Source organism: Megachile rotundata, chromosome 9, assembly GCF_050947335.1.
Source record: "Megachile rotundata isolate GNS110a chromosome 9, iyMegRotu1, whole genome shotgun sequence".
NCBI classification, from domain to species: domain Eukaryota; kingdom Metazoa; phylum Arthropoda; class Insecta; order Hymenoptera; family Megachilidae; genus Megachile; species Megachile rotundata.
Window position 1 is genome coordinate 8,108,067 of NC_134991.1, and position 19,120 is coordinate 8,127,186.

General features: G+C 35.1%; 1 protein-coding gene across 4 annotated transcripts in view; it reads left to right on the plus strand.

The window, feature by feature from the left end:
• LOC143265178 (uncharacterized) overlaps positions 1–19,120 on the plus strand; it is a 430,584-nt gene that overhangs the window by 258,336 nt on the left and 153,128 nt on the right. Inside the window, exon 3 of one of the 4 annotated variants that reach the window (XM_076535678.1) lies at positions 16,140–17,535. The exons of the other annotated variants lie outside the window; for them this stretch is intronic. Within the exon in view, the coding sequence (XP_076391793.1) occupies positions 16,140–16,285 (146 nt within the window). The 3' untranslated portion in view covers positions 16,286–17,535. Of the gene's footprint in view, positions 1–16,139; positions 17,536–19,120 lie in introns of those variants that run through there. 4 annotated transcript variants of the gene reach the window in all.

Sequence of the window (19,120 nt, forward strand, 5' to 3'; positions counted from 1 at the left end):
TCTTCGTTTCGCTAGGGTTCTTTCTCTTGCTTGAAATAATTGTACTAGGTTATGTTCAAATTCTTAGAAGTTAACTTGGTTGACTGGAGATTCACTTCCCAAGCTTGAAGGTTCACTCTGCTGTGAACACCTTGCTATTTTGAATCTCGTGAGGCACTCGTACTTCATGATCAATTTTACTCGTATGTTTAGTAGTCTTTAATTTGAAGTTCAATTATTTTTCTTTATAGTTAACGATTGATACCAATGATTCTTTGTCTGTTTTAATATTGTAGCTATGAGTTAGTTCTGACTGACAACTGACAAATAAATCATAGTACAAGGGATTAATTTTATATTCTAAGGGTTGATTTTCAAACAGCTACTCATACTAGATGTATGGATCTTCTTAACACTAAATCTATGAACTTTTACATTAAAATTAGGTACAGCGATAAATATGTAAGGGAAGCATATGTAGTATAGAGTTATACATATCATAAAAATAATGTCATACAGTATTAATAATATAACAGTAACATCATAATGTAATTTACAGTAAATTCAAAGTCAGTCGAATCCAAAATAATTAAGTAAAAATAACGTCAAGTTAAAGAGCATATATAGATATGTAAATATATACATAAAAATTGAATAACAGTCTTCGGACAGACTAACTGGATATTCACAAGATGATTAAAGTGGTACAAGAATAGGGAGGAATGAATTATTAATTTCTCTGTATTACATCATCAGTAGAGTTTAGACGAGAGGTACAACTCAGATAATCCCTGAAGTGCTAACGGACAGTGAGCAAATAATTACTTACCATAAGTATTTTCAATCGCTTTTATGTTAATTAGTTTAGTGTTTTACTAACGCTGGCAGGTGTACAAGAAACACCTGGCAGGAATACCAATTAAGTTCAAAAGCATTACTGTTTATATTTTATTTAAAATATATAGTGAGAGTGTTAGTACTTGTACTTTATTTAAAAGTTGTAGTGAGAGCATTTGTATCTGTGTTTTGTTCTAAGAATATTGTGAAAGTATTATTACTTGTATTTTATTTAAAAAATACAATGAGTACATCATTACTTGGATTTTATTTAAAAAATGTGGTGAAAGTATCACTACTTGTATTTTATCTTTAAAAAATCTGGTGAAAGCATCAGTACCTGTATTTTATTTTAAAAATACAGTATAAAGATTACTACTTGCATTTTAGTTTAAAAATATAGTGGAAGTGTCTCATCTACATTATATAATGAGAGTATCTTTAAAAATAACATAAACGTATAACAACTTGTATTTTATCACAAAACAAAAATTAATTTTAAAAGTAACCAAGATTGCAGATTTCCTCGTAAAACGAAAATTAAAATTCTGAACGTGCAACTAAAACCTTAGATCTCCAAGTGAAACTAAAATAAAAATTTTGGAAATAAAACTAAAATTTATCGAAAAGAATTACAATGGTAAGAACCACAAGTTAGTAATGCATACCGCGTACAAAATGGAATACACCTGGCATTAAAGAATCGAAACGAAGAGCACATCCATTGTTTCTCTGAGAAACCCCACAAATAAAAGGTGGAATTAATAAAAGGAGCAAAAACACGCATTTCCATTTGTATCCAGCACAATATTTCTCGTGCAGGAATGCAATTTTAATTTTCACGGTGTCGGTAACGCACGGTATTCAATTCGTCCGGCGATTTCGGTGAACGAATCGCAGCCATTATAAAATCGAGAAACCAATAAACGCCTCGATTCGTCGTCGGTAACCTTCCATTTACCGTTTAATTTCCAACGGTGTGCATCGAACGCAGCCGCTGGAACCGTGGCTCGTAATTTCATTCTAGCACGATCATTGACACCTGGTTACCTCGCGTCACGCCGGACACCTACCGCAGATAATGACACTCATCCGCGTGCGGTGTCACACACTCTGATATGTCTTCGTGCATACACGTCCTCATGGTGTGATCGTTAGAACGGTACCAGGACATTTTTTCCCCAGACCTGATCTTTGTACCGCGATACCGATACTCGACTTCAACGTCTACCACGCGGTCATAAATATCCACACGTAAGACTGCTTCTCATTATTAAACGAGAACTCTTCTCAACGCTCAAAATTATCCGCTATCTGTAATAACAAATTAAAAACTTCGATTATATTCAAAACACCATCTAATTGAATTAAAAATTGATTGATATAAATTAGAGGTTTAAATTTAATTAGATTGAAAATTGGATCTAATTGGATTAACTTTGCTAGGCTATAAATTAGAGCTAATTGAATTACAAATGTAGGATAAAAATTAGACGTGTTAATTTATTCGATTCAGTTTTAATTAGATGGAAGATTTTTTAGGATAAAGTTAGGTTAGGTTAGTGAAATTTACATGTACTTCTATAATACCCCTATTATTATAATTGATGAATTGTTTATTATGATTTATTATTATGTTCGTAGAATAAATAAATTTGTAGTAAGTATCTTTTGAGGCACCTTGTATAACACTATATCATACTAGATACGACTGTTTCGACTACAGCACTCATCGTGTTAATACATCTTATTAAAATATGGCTTACCAAGAGTTTACTACGTACATCTGTTGCCATTGCAACAGTTAATGTGTTAATCAAGGTTTCCTTATGAATATCCTAACTTAGAGATTCGTCGAACAGAGTCATAATAACTATCCGAAGGCTATTTCCCGTACAATTTAATGCTTAAGCTTAATTACTGCCATCGTATTAAAAACTGTAATCTATCTACAAAGTCGTAAGACCGGCAGCGAACATCCTTGATCAATAAAAAACCAGACACAACCGTTACAAGAAACGCACTCGGCTACCTGATCGATAATTTATTCGACACCGTATACGAGTCGAATCTTCATCATAATTTATTATTTTTTCAACGGCGATTTACTTGACGAAGGCTGTAATTAACCGCTGGCATGCGTTATTATTATTTAATTATAAGTCGGTTTAATTTTTAGTTGAATTTTTAGCTTTTTATAGATTGCGATATAGATGTTTTCACAGATAGGCTTTTTATGGGTACCTGTAAGGGGAGGAGCTTGCTACATTTTATTTTTTGATGGAGCATATCGATATGATAAATTTTAAATATCGGTTTGTGGATTTTTTATTTTGAAATTATTAAAGTTATTAAGGTTATTTTTGAAAATTCTTAGGTTTAAAAGTTTCCAAGTTCTTAAATTCGAGAATTAAAATTTTTCTACATTTCTAATTTTTTAGGTGAAAATGACCAAATTTCTAGATTCCTAAATTTTCAACTTTTCGCATTCCTAAACTTCCAACTTTCAAAATCCACAAATTTAAAAATGTGTAAAAAATCTCTCACGATTGACCTAACCTATCCTCCCGCTATATTGCCGTTTTCTCTAAGAAGCTTTCCACGCTCCCATGTTCTCCCGTTTACAACAGATAAAAGCCCATGTAACGTCATGTATCATGCATTTACACAGACACCGAGTGTGTAACATCGGTCGGCGAATTCCGTGGACAGCGATTAGATGTAGCGGTAAATCTTGAATCGGCGAACGCGATGTTCGTCGTCAGGAGATTATTGGCTAATAAAACTCGAGAAAGTCGTTAATCGTCCAGCAAAAGTCAATTAACCGGGCGGCCGTTCATTATGATAATAACTCTCGACTCTCGGATAGGTTGATTGTATCGTTAGTAGGCGAACACCATAGAACCACCCGTGGAAGTCACGGTGTCAACCGATAGGCCAACACTATTATACCCGACGGATTTTCTTGTCCGCGTGGCGAGCTCCTGGTATTCGAAGCTGCGACAGAAAAACGACGAGCGTCCGTGCACTCGCGAGTGCACTCAATCAACGCCTACGGTTCTCCCATGGTTTCCTTGGTATCGATCACGAAAAGATAGCGAGCATTGTCGTTACTATATCGCTTTCGGTAATCTCTTTCGTTGCGGCTCGCTGGCTACCACTGACATACTTGCCGCCATGTTTGATGCATGGCTTTCTTCATCGGACCCTGCTTTTTGACCCCGTTTATGGTCATTATCATTTACGGTCATTTAGAATAAAAAATTAATTATAAGCATTGTATTAAATTGTTTGAGAAATTCACGATGAAATGTAATGGTAACTTTCTTTTGGGACATTTTTTGATTGTTAGTGAAGTATTTTATAAAACAATTAGAGTTACATGTCTAGTATGTGAAGATATAATGACCTCAACATGATGTATCCAACTACTGTTCACTATACTATAAGTCTTTTTAGTAAAAAATTCAAATTTAAGTATAGTGTTCGAATGTGTAATATGTATTTAAGCATATACTCTAGTACATTGAATGTACATATACTTCACATATGTTCCAATGCATAATATGTATTTAATCATATACTCTAGTACATTGAATGTACATATGCTCCACATATGTTCCAATGCATAATATGTATTTAATCATATACTCTAATAGATTGAATGTACATATGCTCCACATATGTTTCAATGTATAATATGAATTTAAGCATATACTCCAGTATATTTAATGTACATATACTTCACATATGTTTCAATGCATAATATGTATTTAAGAATATACTCCAGTGCATTTAATATACATATACTCCACATATGTACACTTAAATATGTGATACGTAAAATTCATGAAGGAGGATAACCTAAAAAATTGATAACTATAATTTAAATATTATCCGTAGTATACTTTCTCTTTAAAAACGTTGTTTTCCCGTAGAGAACGTGAACCGTAAAAGTTAGGTACAACACCTAAACGTAACGGTCGGATGGCCAGACAAGATGTAGCGTAGGATGTTGGAAGTTTATGTCCACCGTTATGTGTCACCGTTAGACGATTAGACTATTTCTCCCTGTTGATTTTCTAACTTAACAGTATCACTCGGGAACGTTTCAGGATCGCGACTTCCGTCTTCCACGTCACGTTCAACATCGTTAAATTGTTATGATGCCTGAGAACGATCACTCTTCCTGATGTAAACTTGATGGGTTAAACCCTGCAGTCGATCAACGGTGGTTTAACACTTTTATCGTGTATGTAACATTTCTGCCACTTCATTGTGCTTAATTGATCTTCCGTTGCAGAATTTCCGCTCGATCCCGTTCAGTTTCGAGAAAGCGGTTCATCGTCGAAGAATCGGTTGGATCTAGTGGCGATAAGAACGGTAGCAAATTTACGACGTTGTTTAGTCTAGCTTGTACACGTTTTGCATGTGTTTTGTCCCTTGATGTATCTTCCCTGCTAATGAGTACTAGTATACTGGTTCTTCGAAGCAAGTTCTTACCGATGGTTCGAAAAGTCGTTCATAGACCTTTTCTATTTGCGAGCGCGCGTGTTTTCTTGTCGTTGGAATTAAATTACTCTGGTAATTTTCATTTTAATTACTGATACCTTGATTAAGTGAAATTGGACAGATTAAATAATCGGCCAAAGTTGATACTTTTTTTGCCGCGTGCTGTTAACAGGTTATCAAATATAATATTATGGTCTGCACCTATAATTATAATTAATTGGCTGAATCGAGTGATAAATAAGAGTACACCTGCGAGTGAAGGAGATATGCTTAATAAGCTACAAATATGACTAATGAACCTGTATGAGTTGTATATTATAAACTCATGAAATATGAGACTGTATTCATCATTTTTAACTTTTACACTAATTAAGATGATGTTAATGTTGATAGTGAAACAGAAAAGGAATATGATGTTCTTCGAGACATCATCATGAGATAAATAGACTATTTTACCTTTTTAAAATAAAACTGAAGTGTTGTTTACGACTGGTTAAGATTAAACAGTCGTTGCTTGCAATGGAACTCATCGTTTAGAGTGATTATACAATCACGTTGGGATTTTTAATAAAAGTAATAAAATTTTGCAATTGAAGTTTAAATGCACTGTGTATATTTGATCAAACAATTTCATTTATTTTATATAATTATCAAATGCATTTAAAAATTATTGATGGTACTTGATGAAGAAGTACTATAATATACTAACATACTAATATACTAATAACCTAACCTAACAATCATTGTTATGAACCGACCACATATAATTAACAAAAAATTCCATATCTAACATTTCACAAGTATTTAATTAAAAAGTTCCATCCGCATTATCTCATAAAAATATAAAACTAGTTCAGTGTTCTCAAATGAACTTGATCAAGAAATTCCATCCTGAATATTTCATACAGTCATAAAATTCACTCAAAGATCGTTCACAAGAGTAATCAAAAAATACCATCTCGGATATTCCATAAAACCATAAAATTTAGCTGAAGTTTCCTTCTGGCCGTTCACGAAGTTAACCAAGATGTTCCTTAATATTCCATACAATTACAAAATTCCGCTTAAACATCGTTCGGAATAAGCAGGTACTGGTCGAACAAGCTGCTCAATTACCCTTTTCACCCCAAAAAAAGGTCTCGTCTTGTACCTCCATCAGCGCCGATGTTCGTCCATTTACGAGGGATCTCGATGCACGGGTCGTGTGACAGAAACAACGAGATAACAACAGCTTCAAAAGATATCGTAGACAGCCGCAGGAGTTAGGTTCTCGTTACCGGAAGTCATAGCTATCGTTCTTGCGACTAGGTCGATGGATCTTCGCGTTCCTTATCACGTGGCTAGTCGACAAATGAACAGTTACCATCGTTCGAGATCCACGGATAAGAAGCGACGGTGTCCCGGTCACTTCCGGCGTAGTTTTACTCGTGTATCCATCGACCAAGATTTTGCTCGTCCAGGTGACGTTTAACGGCACATAAACGGCTGTTTCTGCTGCTCGCCAAGGCGCGAAACGTCTCGCCACGCGATTTACCGACTCGCGCGTTGCTCGCACGCTTCAAACCGGAGAGATAGGCATCTCACCGAGAATTCCGTTTGTAATCGTAAATTGTATTCGAGGAAAGAGGCGGATAAATGCTGGTCTACGATAATGCTAGGGTTGCTATTTCGAACATGTTGATTGCAGAGAAAAATCAACTACCGAGCTCGCTGAACGTGCGCTATCCGAGCGCTAATTCTTGAGATATACTTGGATCTTCTCTTTTGATTCTCTAACATTTCTACATACTTGTTACAATCTTTGAGTTGATACAGATTTTTTAAAATAAAGTATAAAAGCATTTTTAATAAAGTATCTTGTTTCATTTTTGGAAGGAATATAAATTGGAAGATCGAGTATTAACAAAACTCAGTTTACGTCAAGTAAATTTCTGCAGAGTTGAACGACCACTAACGATCGGTAATGAATGTCCAATTAACATAGGGGAACGAAAAGACAACAGAACACTTAAATAATAGACTAATTGGATAATAAAAGGCCAGGTAATAAAGGTTGGCCGATTCCCGAGCAATTAGAGAAATTCAAACGGTGATCAACCATCGACGATTACCTCTTTCGATTCGACCGCTCGAAGCGATAAACCGTTCACCGAACCACCGTGTGCCGTCGTTGCTGACAACGTTTACGTCCAACCTACAAACGGCGAAATTAACACACAATCAGTACGCGTACGCTTCGAACACGCTTACTGTCCAATTAAACGCAACATCGTCGTCGGCCGAGTGCAGCTCGCATGAATCGATTTTCCCGTTTCGAAACAAGCCGATTGATACAGCTATCGAATAGAACCCGCGTAATTAGTAGCCAGCGGTGATGGTAGAACAAGCGGGAAAAAAGCGTAATTTAATATGTCGACCAACCTGGCTAGAATCGTTTAGGTATCTCCCGGCGATCGTAACCGCCGTTCTAATTGGTTATTAATCCTTTGCTTCGTCATGGATTGCCTCACTTACCGATTGATTTACATCGTGCACTCTTAACGAGGCTAAAACGTAGGTCGACAAAGCGTACCAGTTTCTACGGAGAAACAACGTCGCGATCTGAATACCACGCATCGAATCAGCCATTCCAGGCCATTATCATGAGTGAATTGCGCGTACGATGATGCCCGTGAAGCTTCCAAGTATCTATTACTTGTGCCTTCAATGTAACGTTAATCGCCAGCGACCAACATCGTTGGGATACTTTTATTTGCGTCACGTCGAAGGTTTCCCCTTTCGGAATTGCTTGATAAAGATACCTTTGAACGTACCAAGAAGCTTACACGGCTACATCGTGGATCATGTCCTGATGGGTTTATGAATGGATTTAATGGGTGATGATGTTTATTGATTGCGAAGAAACGTGCGGTTCAATGAGGCTCTTCGTGGTACGGGGACCTTGGGCTTATATTGTGTTGGGGCTCTTAAAACGTATATTGGTTTGTTACTCTCGGACGTCGCTAGATGACTCGGGGGCCATTGTACTGCACCTTTATCGAAGATTTAGAAATTACAGGTTTTCATGTTTGAAACGTTTCTCAGCTTTTACGGGTGTTCAAGGGTGAGGATTTATACATTGTCACATTGAAAATTTAGGTGTTTAATGTTCAAATTTAGGGAGAGTGATTTGGAAATTTTCGGGTTGGGAGAATTGAGACTTTCGATACTTTAGAAATTTGAGGAATTTTAGGAATTTTAGGAATATTAGGAACTTTAGAAATTTTAGAAATTTTAGGAATTTTAGGAATTTTAGGAATATTAGGAACTTTGGAAATTTTAGGAATTATAGGAATTATAGGAATTTTAGAAATTTAGAAATTTAGAAATTTTAGGAATTTTAGGAATTTTAGGAATTTTAGGAATTTTAGAAATTTTAGAAATTTAGAAGTTTTGGAGATTTTAGAAATTTTAGAAATTTCAGAAATTTTCAAATTAGGACATTCATTGGGAAATTTTCAAATGCACTTTGAGATTCTAAGAACAAATATTTCAAAGTGGATAACTTAAAAATATAGGAACTTTTAAGTTGAGAGATTACGAAATTTGTAAACTTTGAAATGTTCAAATCACAAAATTTACAAATATCAAATTGAAGAATTTAGTTTTCAAATTAGAATATTTAGAAGTTCGAAAGTTTTCAAATTAGAATATTTAGAAGTTCGAAAGTTTTCAAATTAGAATATTTAGAATTTCAGTAGTTTTCAAGTTAAAGTATTTAGGAATGTAGAATTTATTTGTTGCACTATTTTGACAACTAACTCCATCCACTTCCCTTTAACTCTTTCCACTCCTATCCGGTTTAGGGCCATATAGCGAGAGTCCCACATATTTTTCGAATTTAAAGCGCTCTACTTAAGATATTCAAATATACCATGAACATAAAATAAAATGCACAAGCTTAGAACTCAACTCTGAATAAAGTAGAGTCGCAAATATTTCGGATTAAACCCTTAAATATCTTAATTATTTCATTAAAGCTCCTTACGTATGAAAGTTTATTATCATACACTTTATTTATCTGCACATAATTTCTTATCAAATTTCAAATTCCACGTTTTCCACGTATCAGCTAAAAAGAAACTAGAAGTTACTTCTCGTCCAGTATTCAACTGGAGCTCAGAGCCTCGGTTTCTTCGTTAATTTACATTTGCCAACCTCGAGCCGCGGTAATGAGCGCTACGTAACGCAAATACTGTTCTCTTTAAACAACGAATGTGGCTTTGCTGAAGAAAAAGGTGCGCCAGGAAATGTTCCACCTTCGACTGAGGTCTTTAGTCTCGTTTTAAACGATCGACGTTAATAATTATAAACAGTGAAAAATTTTTATTTTAACATTCTCGTTCTTAACGTTGTCCGTCTGACAAGATCTTATTTTAAAAAATAAATACGTATAATTTTGTTATGTCAGCTGATGGCTGATATAAATATTAATTATTTTTAAATTTTTATATAATTCACTATTTGTATTACTATTTTCGTAGGTACATCTTATTTTTTCATGTAGGTTAATTTATTTATAATTTTGCCATTTTGCAATTTTACAAATTTAAAATTATATGAAAGCATATTTATGTGATTATATTTATACAAGTACCTAAATATTGTAATCACTTTATGAATCATATTGTCTTTATTAATCTTCATAATGACACTCATATGATCAATAAATTTCATCACATAAGATTTAACTTTAAGATTTAAAGTTCAGCGACAAAATTGCTCGACAAAAATGAGTCTCTCCAATCCTGTACGAATTAATTTAATAAAATATATAACATATTATCGTGAAACAAATGAAAATGCACGATTATCAAGAAAAAGTAACGAGGACCGAAAAGTGCAGCGTCGGTGGAAAACGATTTGTTGTAAGCTCGTGCCGCACCCGTGAGAATACTCGACGGGATGTCCGATTGAGCAAAACATCGCATTTAATTTTCTAGGAAAGATTGCCGGTCGCCATATATACGAGGGGACCTCACAGCCTAATATTTTATTGCCGTCCCGCAAACGTGTTCTTTCACGCGCGAACCGGCGCGCCGGTTTCGAGAACCGGAACGACGTTATCGCGTGGAATCGCTCGACGACACGCTCCTTCGGCCTTCTTGCCGCTCTTCTTCCCATCGTCGTCCTCGAGAAGATTCTTTCTCGCATCGCCACCAAGACCAACGAGGTTCGAGGGGCAAGGACACTTTTAATCCTTCTATCTTCTGGGTTACCTTCGCGGGTCCCTCAGATTGTCGTCGACGAGACGGCTGGCCGATGAGCTGAAAATTGCTGCTGCGTCCCGTGTGCTGCCTTCTTATGGGACGCTCACATCTCGATCCTCCTTATTGGGTACAACGTTGGTTTCCGGTGAGTGCTGCAGAAATAATTAGAGACAATTAAAAAGACATTTGAAGTATTTGAACTCAAATGTTTATTTTGGACTCTATCATCAAATTTTGTTATTTTTTTATATTTTCTGAGGGGCATTTTATTACTTTACTGTATTACTGTTTTATTGATTTGCTATTTTATTATTTTGTTAGTTTATTAATTTGCTGTTTTACTATTCTAGCATATATCACTGTTTTATTATTCCTTCACCGTTTTATTAGTTTACTATTTTACAACTTATACTACTGTCTCATTTTACTATTTCATCAGTTTATTATTTTACAACTTATACTACTGTCGCATTGTCTATTTCATTAGTTTATTTGATTACACTAGTATACTTAATGTTCTGCCAAAAATAATTGAATAATAAAAGTGTTGAAATATCTTTAACTTAAAATACGTTATCAGAAACAATATTATGTAATTCCAATTGTATTTTATAATTTTGTAAAGTATCTTTATCAACCCTTAAGAGGCGTTTTCAACGCGAACATCAGTAAAATAAAACAAGCATTAAATATTTCTTCCAGTTCCGCAATTCTCCCAAAAACACATTAAAATCGATGGTGTCGTAAAAATTTGGTATTTATTTCATAAAACGTGTATTTTAACTTGATCATACTCGAATGCAATTGTTAATACGTACGTAAAAGCAATTACGGAGCTCTTTCCACTGCATCGATGATTTATCCCCCGACACTTGGCTCGTAAATTTAGCAACATTTCCGTCGCCTGAAATTCCATGCAAAATAGAGCGCCAGCGAGTCCGTTTAATAAAAACACTCCATTCAAATCTTCCATGTCGCTAATAATTGCATCCACCGATTCATTTATTATCTTGGTAACGAATGAGTCTGTCCTTTTGCCACGAAAATATTATACATGTTTGTTTCTCGTTTAACTAACTTATATTGCAGTTCTTAAGTGTTATATCTTTGCGGGTGTAGTTGAAGGGATATAAGTTTTGGAATTTGCAGTTTCTGGGATTTGGTAAGTTGGGGATTTGGGGATTTGGGGATTTGGGGATTTGGGGATTTGGAGATTTGAAGATTTGGAGATTTGGGGATTTGGAGATTTGGAGATTTGGTGAGTTGGGGATTTGCGGATTTGGGGATTTGGGGATTTGGGGATTTGGGGATTTGGGGATTTGGGGATTTGGGGATTTGGGGATTTGGAGATTTGGAGATTTGGGGATTTGGAGATTTGGTGATTTCGGGATTTGGGGATTTTGGGATTTGAAGATTTGGGGATTTGGGGATTTGGGGATTTGGGAATTTGGGGATTTGGAGATTTGGAGATTTGGAGATTTGGAGATTTGGAGATTTGGAGATTTGGGGATTTGGAGATTTGGTGATTTCGGGATTTGGGGATTTTGGGATTTGAGGATTTGGGGATTTAAGAATTGAAGGATTTGAGGTTTTGAAGTAATGGAGATTTGGCAATTTTGAGATTTGGGGACTTGGAGATTTGAAGATTTGGAGATTTGGAGATGTGGGGATATAGGGACTTTTGAATTTGAAGATTTAGAGATTTGATGATTTGAGGATTTGAAAATTTGGGAGTGTATAATAGGAATTTGGAAGTTTAGAAATTTTTAAATTTCAAAATTTATGTACAATAATTTACGAATTCGAGAATTTGGGGATCTGGAATTGAGAACATAGAAAATTGAGAATTTGGTGTTGTTGCAATATGAAAATTTGGGGGTAGATAATAGAAATTTTTCAATGTTTGAATTTTCCTATTTTAAAATTCGTGTACGTAATAAGATCTGATTGAAAATTCAAAAGCCTACAAATTTAGAAAATTAGGTATTAGGTTTAAGATTTTTTTAACATATGAATGAAGCTTGAGAATTTATAAATTTGGGGTTTGAAAATTTTAGAACATATGAATATGAGAATCTGAAAACTTAGTATATCCTAAAGTATTTTTGTAAAGCATCTTAGTATATCTTAAAGTAAAACTTTGACATAATTCCCTATAAAATTCGTAATGAGCTCACGGTTTCCCGATAACGCAAACAACACACAGTGTACGCATGGAAGCAGAGGATCAATGAGAAATGATCATGATGCTCAAGTTAACCGTTGGTTCACCGAACGTTCCTCGCACAGCGAAAACATGGGAAATATTATATTGTAACGGTCGATTTATCGGATGGTCTCTGATTTACGATAATTCCCGCGATAAATATCGTGCCATTAATCGCGCAGATTTAATTTTTCAATTATCCGGAGCGTACGCTCGAAAGGACGCGATCGCGAGAACGCACGAGCTCGCCATTACGTATCTTCGCCCTCGTCCAGGGCTACAATGCCCATCCCGCTACGGCTTTCGCCGCAAATTTCCCTGGATACCAAGCCCGTCGTAATAATATACAATTAACCGAAATTAGGTACCGCGTTACAATAAGCTTGCCTTTTCATTTACGAGTGCCGCTACCGCGCCGCTAGAAAAGAATCAAAGTGGCCGCACTTTTAGACGGTTTCGTTGAAACACGAATTCGCTCGTTGCGGAGAAATTCTTTCTACCAGAAAGATCCCAAATTCTTGTTTTACAAGTACAACATATATTTGCAGTGGTTTCTTTTTAATACGTTAACAACCACGTAACACATATATGGGTTAAGTTTATATGGGTTAAGTAATGGGGTAAGTTTTTATTAAGTTTCTATATTGATGTGGTGTATACATGTTTCTATATATGTGTATTATTAAAAGTTAGTTCACTTTCCAAATCTCCAAATATCCAAAACCCCAAATCTTCAAATCTCAAATTTCTCAAATCCATAAATCCTCAAATATTACTATTTGCAAATTTCCAAAACCTTGACTCCCCAAATGTCACAATTTCTAAATCTCAAAATTCCCAAACTCCACATTTGACCAATCTCAGCACTTCCAAATTCCTAAATTCCTAAAATCTCAAGTTTCTAAATCTGTAAATCCCCAATTTCTCATATCCACAAATTCTCAAATATCACTATCAACAGACTTCCAAACCCTTAACTTCCCAAACGTCACAATCTCCAAATTTCCATTTCCCTTATCTCCAAATCTCCAAATCTCCAAATCTCCAAATCTCCAAATTTCCATTTCCCTTATCTCCAAATCTCCAAATCTCCAAATCTCCAAATCTCCAAATCTCCAAATCTCCCAATCTCCAAATCTCCAAATCTCCAAATCTCCAAATCTCCAAATCTCCAAATCTCCAAATCTATAAATCTCTAAATCTCCAAATCTCCAAATCTCCAAATCTCCAAATCTCCAAATCTCCAAATCTCCAAATCTCCAAATCTCCAAATCTCCAAATCTCCAAATCTCCAAATTTCCAAATCTCCAAATCTCCAAATCTCCAAATCTCCAAATCTCCAAATCTCCAAATCTCCAAATCTCTAAATCTCTAAATCTTCAAATTTCCAAATCTCCAAATCTCCAAATCTCCAAATCTCCAAATCTCCAAATCTCCAAATCTCCAAATCTCCAAATCTCCAAATCTCCAAATCTCCAAATCTCCAAATCTCTAAATCTCCAAATCTCCAAATCCCTAAGTCTCCAAATCTCTAAATCTCCAAATCTCCAAATCTATAAATCTCCAAATCTCCAAATCTCTAAATCTCTAAATCTTCAAATTTCCAAATCTCCAAATCTCCAAATCTCCAAATCTCCAAATTTCCAAATCCCCAAATATTACTATGTACAAATTTCCAAATCCTTGCCACCCCAAACGTCACAATTTCCAAATCCCAAAACTCCCACCTTCCAATCCAACACACCCTGTATAGACCGTAATTACATAAACCATAATAGCTGGAATTTTAAAAGCAATGAAAACGCGATTATCGGTAACAGGTGTAATATTAGTCCCTGTTTTTAGGATTATACAAAGCCAGTTTTGTTTGATAAAGGCTCGCGATCATTTATTTTCATAGCAGATGCTTATATACTGACCACCTCGCATCTCGATACATGGGTGTAAGCGTCTTATCGTCGATCTTGTCGTTTCGATACACGCAGGTGTTAATCGGATTTGCGGATCGGAAGCCTTCTTCGATTCCATGCTGAATTAATGAAACATTAAACTCGCTATAACTTGGAAACAGAGTTGGATCGTACATGTGTTGGTCGGGGCATTTTATTTCTTATTGTTTTTAAGCGTATCCCGTGTATTATCCTAGCACTCGAGATTTCATATACATATATTATGTTACCTCTGGTGCATTCATGTACTGGGTGACCCACAGACTGCAATGAGATCGATTTTATTACAATAATTGTATTTATAAATTCAAGTTTGAGATTGAGATATAATGATTAAATTAACTTTATAAAGATATTCATTTCACGACTCCAGATGTTCATTCGTTTGCATGATATTCGTGACATCCATGAAACAGCTTCTCGTACAAAAATGAGAAACAAACTTCTTTTCAATCAGTTTCATTTATTTATATAAATGATAGTATTAAATATGCATATATATATAAATGTTTACATAATCATACATATATGAGTTTACACACCCATACATATATGACTACAAAAATGAGGAACAAACTTCTTTTCAATCAGTTTTATTTATTCATATAAACGATACATTAGTGTTAAATATACATATATATAAATATTTACACATTCATACATATATGAGTTTTCACACATATGAATGTATACACACTCATACACGTATGAACCACTTGGACATCAATCCTTGAGTGTTTAGATACTCAGATTTCTATTTATAAAAACAATAAAAAGAACCATGCTAAGAGCAGACATGTTATAATATAAAAATAATGAATATTTTATAAAAATAATTAACAAATTCATAAAAATGAAAATGGTAAGACAAACTGTTACAATCGATAAAATACAGCTGTACAATAAATATCAACACAAATAACATAAATAAATAATATAAATTCGCTCGTCATTGAGAAAAGCAAGTAACAAATAAGGACAAAGAGCTTTTACCTGAATAGAGTCTAATTGTACCCGCAGACCGCTAAATATAAATACGGCGCAGACCACGCGTCGCCTACTGCCATACTCTCGCATCATGCAAGAAGTGCAGAGGTACAAAAATTTCGCTCGAGTCACTAATAACAGAATAATTGAAGCCGATCATGTTAATTCATTTGTGTGTACATCGGTCCGGCTTAATAAACGGTCGGCTGATTATAAAATCACTATCGATCGATTCTTGGCGATCACGCTCTGTTCGATCACGTCTCGTCGTGGCATACTCTCCTCTTTCGTCCAGCCGATCGGGTCGCAAAAAGTGTAATTACAAGCGCGATCGGTTCAGGGAAACGTATCGGAGCCACATCACCGTGCAGGCCACCGTCCTAGGAATCAATTTAACATTTTTCCCCGTTAATCTTGCAGAGATGGCTCGATCCTGGTTGCCGGCCGACAGCCGCGCAAGACGACTTGATAATCTGACCGAGATAACATCGACGGTACTCGCAAGATGGTACAGTCAACAACAAATCTGCCGCCCCTGGGGAAATATGGCAATCGAGGGCGCATAGACTGTTCACTCCGTGATTTTTACCGATTTTTTGGTTGTTCTGTCGGAAGGATTTGAGAACTTGGAATCATTGAGGTTTCAGGACTTTGGGAATTCAAATCTAACAAGATAAAAAGTTCTAAAATACAAAATCTACCTAAATGAAAGATTCTAGAATACAAAACCTAGTCAAATAAAAAATTCTAAAATACAAAATCTAACTAAATAAAAAATCCTAATCTATAAAACTTAACTAAATAAAAAAATCCTAAACTGCAAAACTCAATGAAATTTGAAAATCTTGAGAATAAAAAGTTGTCAAGTCTTCGTAAGGTGATCCAAAGGGAGGCAACGTTGTACCCGAGTGTACTCGCGGTGATTACGAAGCAAGCGAATCGTACGCGAGCAGAGGTGAACGTTTCCCACGACCTGCGAATCCAACGATCCTAGTCGGATTTTTAAGTCCGTTCCGCTATGAAAGCCGAACGTACTATATAGCTGGTATACCATAGAAACTGACCAAACCTCCGGGCTCCAATTCGCTTTGCTGCATTGGAAACGCAGTCGCGTTTTGCAATTAGCGTGGAATGCGTGGATGCACTTCTCTGCCGAAGAGGGGGTAGAAACGATCGAAGTCGTAAAACCGCGAGACGAGCTGAGGAACAGACGCTTCTTCGAATCTCCTACGCGCTGATGATTCCCAATTTGGATTCTCGGTTTCCCGTTAATCGTGATCTCTATCGGATCCGCCATTATTTTGCATCTGCATGAAAATTAATATGCACAGTACAGTAGCTGACCTTTCGAAACGAGGCTTGAAAAAGTCGAAGTCATGCTGGTTAATCATTCATGTTCTTAGGAAATACTTGTTGATGTTTTGAATTTATGTAGATTGATATTTAAATATGAGATGATTTATATTTTGACTGGATTGATTCTATCATCTTGTATTTATGGTATTTAATGATATTTGAGTCACTGTTACTTTTATTCAATAAGTTATCTTATGTTTACGTTTAACAATATTTGGGTCACTTTCATAAATTATCATTTTATGTTTATCGTGTTTGGGTCACAGTTGTGATTCATTCGATAAATTGAGTATCATCCTACATGATGTTTAACAATATCTGGGTCACACCTGTCACTTTCATTCGGATAATTGAGTAACAATTGTTAAAGCATCATTCTTAAGATACAACTGCTCAACATGTGTGTAGATTATGTTTCAAACTTGGTAAACATAATTTTCTAGAATTGTAATTATACATTTATAATAGTTAATAATGTTTATACTGTTGTCATTTGCATTTCATAAGTTATCATTTTTATTATGTAATATATTTATGAAAGTGTCCTCTTTAAGAGATGTAGTTCCCGAAATAAATGTAGGTTATGTATCGAACTTTGTACGTGAAATATTCTTTCATGACATACAATTTTGTATTTGTGATATTTGACAATTTTCGTAGTAATTCCATTTAAGAAATTACAGAAAAACACTCGAAAAAGTAACGTCACCAAAAAGTATAACTGCCTAAAATAAATCTAGGTTATGTTTTCAACTTGATGTCCAAAAAATATGTCCCTTCAAGAAAAATGTGTTACATACACGTTATGTGTATGTATATTTATGTATATGCTTATATCTGTGGTATTTAGCATAATTTACAATAATAACCTAAATAACAATAATTAAGTAATGAATTAAATATTTCCTTAACTACTAATCATTCAACACCCACTTTTCTGAAATCTAACAATAACCATATTAAAGCTACGTCAAACATTCCTGAGTTACAGTCAATTAAATTATTCTCCACTTGTTAAATCCAACGGAATCGACAAATGGATGAGAAATCAAAATAAAAGGAAGTGGTTCAATTTTCATTAATATCGGTCCAAAATAACCCTGTTCTGGCTTCGAACCATAAACTGTTCGCGATAAAAAACCTGGAACAAGTTGGCTGCATAATGACCCAGACCTGTAAGCAATAAAATCACACGTTCGACCGTGAAACTGGGCCAAATTAATGCCGTGATAAATTACACGGTTCTTTGAGCTTCATTTCGCGCCACGGCATTTTTATCTGTACATGTTTATTTGTGCACAGTGTGACTTCGCGAAATACCAACTCAATTAACGCGTTAACTGTCATGGACAGGTACGACAAACGAGTGTATGAATTATTGGGAACTAGTATTCATTTCTTTTTTTAGTATTAGTGTAATTGTATTAAGTAACACATTTTTAAATATTTAGTTTGTGGTATAAAAGAGGATGTGTGTACGTGTATGGTATATTGAGACATATGTGTATTTCTGGATTCTTAGATTTTGATGTCTGCAGATTTTCATAGTTTATTGCTAGATACATAGATACCTATATTCCTAGGTTTCTAAAAATTTTAGCATTCAATAGATTTATCTCTAAATTCTTTCTGGGCGCCTAGATACCTAGGTACCTATATTCTTATACCTCTAAAAATTGCAGCATTCAATAGGTTCATACATCTGTAAATTCCTTCTAGATAGCTAGATACCTAGATATCTATATCCCTATATCTCTAAAAATTTCAGCATGCAATAGGTTCATCTCTAAATTCCTACATCCCTCGATCCCCATATGCCTAAATCTCTATACCCCCAGATAAATTCACCTTGAGGTCCATGTACTCTCAGATTTCCACGCATCTAGGTCTCCACACTCCTAAATCACAATATTCCCAAATTTTTATATACCTAGATACCTACATCTCTACATTTCTCGATCTCTAAATCTCCACATGCCTGTATCGTTAGATTCGTATACCCTTGCATCTCTACATCATTACATCTCTATCCATAGACTTATAAC